This window comes from Populus euphratica, unplaced genomic scaffold (genome assembly GCF_000495115.2).
Source record: "Populus euphratica unplaced genomic scaffold, PopEup_1.0 scaffold179.1, whole genome shotgun sequence".
NCBI classification, from domain to species: Eukaryota; Viridiplantae; Streptophyta; class Magnoliopsida; order Malpighiales; family Salicaceae; genus Populus; species Populus euphratica.
The window spans coordinates 1-7,243 of record NW_011500059.1 but is presented as its reverse complement, the minus strand read 5'-3'; the positions used below and the strand labels follow the sequence as shown (position 1 = coordinate 7,243).

The following is a 7,243-nucleotide window of genomic DNA, read 5'->3' as shown; positions in this document are numbered from 1 at the left end:
CTTTAACATTATATTCATTATCATTTCACTTAAAAGACTATCTCTACTTTTATACAATTGCAACAAGTTTGCATGCATGTAAATCAATTCATTGTAGAAAGAATTTGATATGACTTGCAATGAGTTAGAAAATCTTAATATAGCCATGTAAAAGATCTTTAAGAGCTTCACTAGAGTTCTGATGTTTTCTTAATTCTCCAAACTAGGTATCTTTATGTTTTTTTATTCTTCTTTGAATTAACCTTTAAAAAGTAACTTATATAACTAGGCCTACTTTCACCTAATCTTGTAAATACTTTTTCAAAATTTTCAGCAGCTTCTAATATAAGATAAGCTGAAGTTCATCGAGTTACAACATCTAAATATAATGATTTCTTACATTCTATATGTAACTTTTCTGCATACTTTTTAAATGTAAGTTGCCTAGAAGGTGAAGATCTCACAAATCTAATTGTATTTCAAAATTTAACAATGAAAACATTAATCTTTTTTAATTCATCATGTATAATGAGGTTCACAATGCATGCACAACATCTAACATGCAAATGCTCATTTAACAATATATTAGTTTGCCAATCTTTCATTACATTCTTTAATAATAAAATAGTCACATTATTATAGCTTGCATTATCTACTATAATAATCAAAACTTTATCATCTCCCGCTTTAACGTACTAATCAAAACTTTATCATCTCCCGCTTTAATGTACAACTTGACCAATTGTCTCACCTATATGATTGAAAACTTAACAAAAATTTAGAATTTTTTTATGCAAATTCCATTTATTATCAATCCAATGAGCTATTAGGTATATATAATTAATATTTTGGATTGATATCGTGTATTTTTTATTAGGCATAATCGTTAATCCTTAAGAGCTGTTCTCAATTTTTCGTTCTCTTCAATATAAAATTTCATACAATTTCTCATAACAATGAAACAAGAAGGAATGTTAAATTTAGGTTGCATAGTCCTAGTAAACAATCTAAATTCTTGATTCTCTATAAAATTAAAAGGCAACTAATCAATTATAACTATCTTTGCTAGTGCTTATTTGCATTCATCATAATTATAATCTATTGCCTTTAAAGTTCTTACATTTTGATATTTTAATACACCCTCCTCTATCTTAGGTTTTAATATCAAAACTTTTTGTTTTTTATAAACCACAAAAAAAACTTTTTATATACTTTTAAATGATTCCATATATTACTTGTGCCATTAAAAATAGTATAACATGCATAATGTTTTTCACAATAATTACATTAAGTTTTATAAGTTTTAGAATCACCATCAAGTTTTGTAAAGTGATTCTAAATTTGTGTATTTTTTCCATCTTTAACATTTTTTTTCTTGCCGTAAGGATTTGAGGTTATTTACTTTTATTATTCATGATGGATCCTATAATGGTTGATTGTGGGTTAGTTTTTAAAGTTAAAGCATTGGTTAATGTTGGTAATGTCATTTGATGAAATATTTTAATTTTGAAAGTTTCCATATACAATTATCAAATAAAAATATATTAATAACAATAATTTATACTAGACTTAAAAATTTTAAAATTTAAAGAAATTAATAGTAATAAACTTGTTTATAATATACTGAAAATGATAATAATTCATGAGAGAGAGAGAGAGAGAGTGTTAAATTCGAGTCATAAAATCTACTTGGACGCATCTATCATATAAATAAACGAAACCTAATCTTTCACAAGTCTCCTTTTGACAATGTATTTTTTGTTGATTTTATTTCCCGGTTTTAACTTCCTTTTATGTTGATAGTTACTTTCTAAAAAAATATTAAATATCAAGAAAAAACCTTCAGGGAATATTATAAAACATAGTTGCAGGTTTCACTAATCAAATATATTATGTATATATTTAATTTCTTTATTGTCTTTTCTTAACGTTTTGCATTATTCATATTTTTTCACACTTTGATTTGTTGACGAGGCAGCTGAATTAAGTTAAAATAACCAACAAACCAAACCTCAGCTTCTCCTTGGTAAAAACTCTTTGATGGAAAATAATTTCGTCGAAACAAACAAAGTCCTTGTTCCGAATTGAATCTTGTCCCATAGCCTAATGACCTCATGATTGTCTCTTTCATTTCATATGCTTTAAGGCCACTGGGCATTATTTTGCTGGCACCAAAAAAGAAAGGTTGGGCCTCATTGAATGATGGAAAATGGTGTTGTGACAAAGAGCATCAATCCTGAAAATTTATGAGGCGTTATGATGACCATTGCTTGACAGGGCCCTCATTCTGGCTCCTGTTGATCAAAGGAAACTACTAATTTTGTAATTTTATTGATGTATTTTTTATTTAAAAATGTATTAAAATAATATTATTTATGTTTACAAATTTATTTTAATATTGATAACTCAAAATGATCTAAAAATATTAAAAGAATAATTTAAAGTTTAATTGAGTCATATGTTGATCCAAAGCTTCCATCATAACTGGGAAATGAGAAGTGAAACATTCATGTTGTTTATACAACTCCCCTGGTTTTGCAGAGTGGGTATGGCATTGATGGTTTTATCTAGGATTAATTAATTAATTATGAAGATTGAATTAGTTACTATAAGTGTAATTAAATACTTATTTCCTTTGCAAATATTTTGCTGGTTTCCACTAATTATTACCCTCAATGTTTGTCTACCATAGCAAATAAGCATCGCGCATAAGAGATCACTTCCAGATCATATCAAAGATGGATTTCTTCTATTGATGACAATCATGAGTCATAATCTTGTTGTAGGGCTATCCTTAACTTAGGTTTAAGGTGATCAGCTTAATCATAATCAGTCAAGCTGTCTGAATAATTCTGTTCTTCTTCAAGGTCTCCTTTACTAGCTTTGGCTCTCTCCCTCTCTCTCTCACACACTCACACAGAGACATATAACACGTATATTTTCATTAAAAATCTGGAAGATAATTAAGTTCCTAACATCGACTGATCTCATCATCACCTGTAGCTAGGGTTCTCGATTGTAGAATTTGAGAACATAGCTAGCTAGGATCAGACAGCATAAAATAGCCATTGCATCAAGTGGTTGTTGGCATTACTTGATTGAATAATTTTGATCACTTTTAAGGATCGATACAGTGTGTCGATGAACTTGTAATTCAATTAATACTCGTATTTTTCTCCTTTTAAAAGCTTTGAGTTTTTTTTTTTAGGAAAAAAATTATACGGTATTGAAGTTGTCATGAAACTTAGAAGATGTTATTAGTCCATCCAATCAAACTTAGAAGATAATTAAGTTGTTTTTTTATTTAATTGAGTTATTTCAGTTTTTTTTATTATTACTTTATTTTTTTAAATAAATTTTTTGATTGGATGAAATAGGATTGATGGATCAGATATATCTATTTTATTTTGTTTTGGGCAGACAAATGTGCAGAGTGCAGACTCCTGCCAAGTTAAATTCATGGATACGGCGTGGTTTACCCTGCATGGCACAGAGACTGAGGATATGACGTCACATGGATGTCATGCAAGAGGGTGCCGCGTTGGAGAAATAAATCATTTTGTAAAATGGGAAGTCAGCTACCTGGAAGAGGGAAACAGTACCATCTGCCCTGCAACATGCAACCATGCATCTATCAATTAAAAAATGGAAATATGAAAGAGTTGATAGAACAGGGACAAAGCAAACAACAAGAAGCCTCCGAATGCAGCTCTATGCAATGGAAGATAGATTGTAAATTCTATCAAAGAAATGACTAAGCTACCACATATTACTATATAAAAAGAGAAGTGAAGGACATTGAAATGAGAACCTGTTTCTTTAGCAGAGTTGAATTCACAGGAGGATCAAAAAAAGCTAGAACTTTGTTGCATCAGTTCTAAGATTTTCTCTTACCATATCATCTATCTCCATTTGGACACATCATAGTCTTAATGGGTATTACTAGTCAGGTGACACATGAGATCACTTTCTTCTCCGACTAGGTTTACTTGTTACATGACAACAGAGATAGAATGGTCGACTTGATCAAAATGAACTCCGAGGGTAGAAAATGCGATGTAAACCTTTCATTTTGCTCCCCATTTTCGATGAAGCAATGAATGGAATTACATTATTTCAACAACAAAGCAAATGGCATCGCAGGAGTACCTGTTAGCCTTGACACTTGAACATGTTAGGAACTGTGATGATGCCCACAAACAGAACATACTATATTTGTGTGGTTCGTTGATCGTCTATATCCATGGAATAACTATTTTCACTACAATAATAGAGGAGGAGAAACACCTCACTCTACATCCAACGCTAGTGTAATTTTGCCTCACATCTCTCTTTTTCTCTGCTGCTACTAGGCTTGCTATTTCTACTGCCGCTGCTAATTTTTGCCCTCACAAGCCCTCTATTTATAGCTAAGAATGGAGGAACAAGCCTCCCCATTTTCAGTCAACAATGATAGCCACCAACTTTACATCACCCATGGTGATTGCAACCATCTTTGACACTTCATTTTAAACATTTCTAGTCACCTACTCTGCAACCATCTTGAACTTGGCAGCCAAAAACTTTGCAGTAGCCATCTTGTTCATTTGTTTCCATTCACAACAATCTCCAACTTGGAGACAAATGGCTGACTCCCACGTGATTAATTCTTTAGCTTGCGGAGCTTCATCAAAACTCGACCCCTACACAACCGAGGTGGGATAACTCCAACAATCTCCCCTCACATAACAGGCCCTAGATCGGAAGCAGAGACAACCCGTTTCTCTCGTGGACTATTGGGTTAAGACTTGTTGGCAAACTCGTGCTCCGATAATAGTTGTTAGGACGTCAAGATTGATGCCTACACATAAAACAATTAGTTCTACTGGTAACCCGATGACCTAGACCCTTTTCAGGATAATTATGCCCTCATCAATGGTTCTAATGGTACTAAAATGCAGATTTTTGGATTTTTTAATTTGGCAAGGATATTGATTGCAACACAAATTGGGAAGTGAAAAACTTGACTGAAAGCAGGAATGGTTATGCCAGGTGAAAATCAACACATCAATAATTATGCCATCATCAATGGTTCTACTGGTACTAATGAATTAGTGTTTTGACAGTTGACAAATTGATATGAAATCAATTTATTTATGAACTTGCTCAGTAAACTATAGGGCTTGTGGTAGTTGCTTTCCTCCCAGGAATGCATTAAACAACACAATAGACCTCTTTGGCTGTGAAAATGGAGCTCCATGTGATGCTCCTCTAATGGTTGCAAAAGATAATACATCATCATGTACTTGTGCACACCCAGCAACCTGCGAAAAATATGTATAAAGGTATGATCCCGTGGATTAGTCCTTGCATCTTTCTTAAAAACATTAATCTGAAATTATGCGCTCATGATGAGGATTAACTGACCTGTTTTCCCTGGAACAAGGTTCTGTAAGGAACAGTTGTGTTTAGTCTCAATCCCTTTGCTAATCCATTCACTAGTATCCTTGTTCCAGTGAGGGGGACGCCTGAATCTTGATATCCACTTTAGAAATTTTAGAATGTTATCAGTATTTGATCCCAAACCCAACTTCTTTAAGTCAAAAGGAATTCCTCATCAATCAACAGAACCACACCTCTTCCATAACCATAAACCTAATTTACAAAATAAAGTCATACACTAGAAGAGAGAGATTGAAGGAGTTTCACACCTTTCTGTTTGAGCCAACCATCTGTCTGAGAGCCCGAGCTTGATTTCATGGCCACGTTGAATCTTGAACCGTGGTTTGTGTGGGAAGGAGGGAAAGATCCTGAGCCGAAGGAGATGCCTGGGTCAGTGGGTGGCGATGGAGAGGATAGGGGTGAAAGAGAGGCAAAAAGAAGAGAGGAATGAGCAAAGAACAAAAAGGTTTGGTCTTGTCAAGAACAGTGACCCAATTGTGTTTTTTCTTTTTTTTAATTTTTTTTATTATTACTACGAATTCTTTCTTCCTCATCACAAACATTTTATATGGTTGACAAAGAGTCATCCTTGTCTACTTCTAAGCTTTAAATCTTGATTTCAATGTCAATAAACAATAGAGAAAGCTCGAGGCAAATGAAGCAAATAATAAGCTATTATTTGAATCCTTAAACTTCAAGAAATTGTAAGGCCAAAGGAGAATGAGACCGTCCTCCTAGTTACACACAGTAGCCTCGACAGCACGCTCATCATGTGTTTGGAATGGAATAGGGTAAAAGAAGGCGATGCCTGGTAAAAGAAAGACAATCAGGGAGCACTGTTCCACGTACAGAGCCCACACAGCTTACTTACCAGTGTAAAATTAGACAGTAACTGAGAGCATCAGGGGAACCAAGGAAATAGCATGTACAGATCGAATTTATCTAGTTGTCCTAAAACACAAGTAATGTTAAAGGGAAGAAGACGACGACCTAATGCTTGTCAAATTTAGCCAGGCTTGTGTAAAACTTCTCCAAAAGGTCAGTTTATCGTCATAAAAAAGCTCAGGTATTTCACCTTACATTGCTCCGGCAAAAGAATAATATGTATGTGATCTTTCATCTCTTAATGATCTTGTTGTTGAATTCGATTTTTCTGATTGGATTAAAACAAAAACACTTAATAGAAACTGGCAGCTTCTTCTTCTTCTTTTCCATTGATATCTTGACAACAACTGATGGATGATCAATCATCTCTTCTTCGGCTCATCCCTGATTGCACAGAAACAACTGGAAATCGAGTTCTCAGAACAATGGCAACAACTGGAAATCGAGTTCCCAGAACAATGGCAGACATTGTCAGCTACGCTATTTATAGTTTTCGCGTATTCCTCCTGGTCCCGTGACTGTTTGTGTTCACCCCCGCCGCCCCCCCACCCCAAAATGATAGCAGGAGCTGGCCAGGACCCATAAAGTGAAAGAATAAAGCTCAGACACGGTCGTTTGAGGCTCTAAGCCCAACAAAATAAATAGCCGAATTAGATCTTTACATATCCGAGTCCTACAAATACAAAAAGACTTATCCACCTTATCCAAGAATAACATTTTTATCTGAACATATCAAGCATTCAGAAATTATATTATAATAAAACTAAATAAGCTTCAGGTGGGATGATGAGTGTGACGAGGCTTTTAGAAGATTGAAGGAGTATTTGACATGTTCCTCGATTTTGTTAGGATACTGGCATGCAAACCCGACAAGACAAAAGGTAAGGGATAAGTTAAAATGAGAAATGACATACAAGAATTTACGTGGTTCACCCAAGTTGGCTACGTCCACAGGCAA

General features: G+C 34.0%; 1 protein-coding gene across 4 annotated transcripts; it reads right to left on the bottom strand.

The window, feature by feature from the left end:
• Positions 1-5,075: 5,075 nt before the first annotated feature.
• Positions 5,076-6,260, bottom strand: LOC105107978 (serine carboxypeptidase-like 45). Of its 4 annotated transcripts, none has more exons than XR_838968.1 (3): positions 5,670-6,260; positions 5,386-5,551; positions 5,076-5,282 (listed from the first exon to the last, which is right to left on the bottom strand). XR_838968.1 is itself a non-coding variant. In XM_011002104.1 (3 exons), exons 1-3 carry the CDS (start codon positions 5,716-5,718, stop codon positions 5,133-5,135), a joined length of 306 nt encoding a protein of 101 aa, XP_011000406.1. In that variant the 5' UTR covers positions 5,719-6,260; the 3' UTR covers positions 5,076-5,132. The 4 variants fall into 4 exon arrangements, 1 of the variants encoding a protein (XP_011000406.1); XR_838967.1 differs by having other exon boundaries at positions 5,386-5,503; XR_838969.1 differs by having other exon boundaries at positions 5,386-5,486.
• Positions 6,261-7,243: the final 983 nt, after the last annotated feature.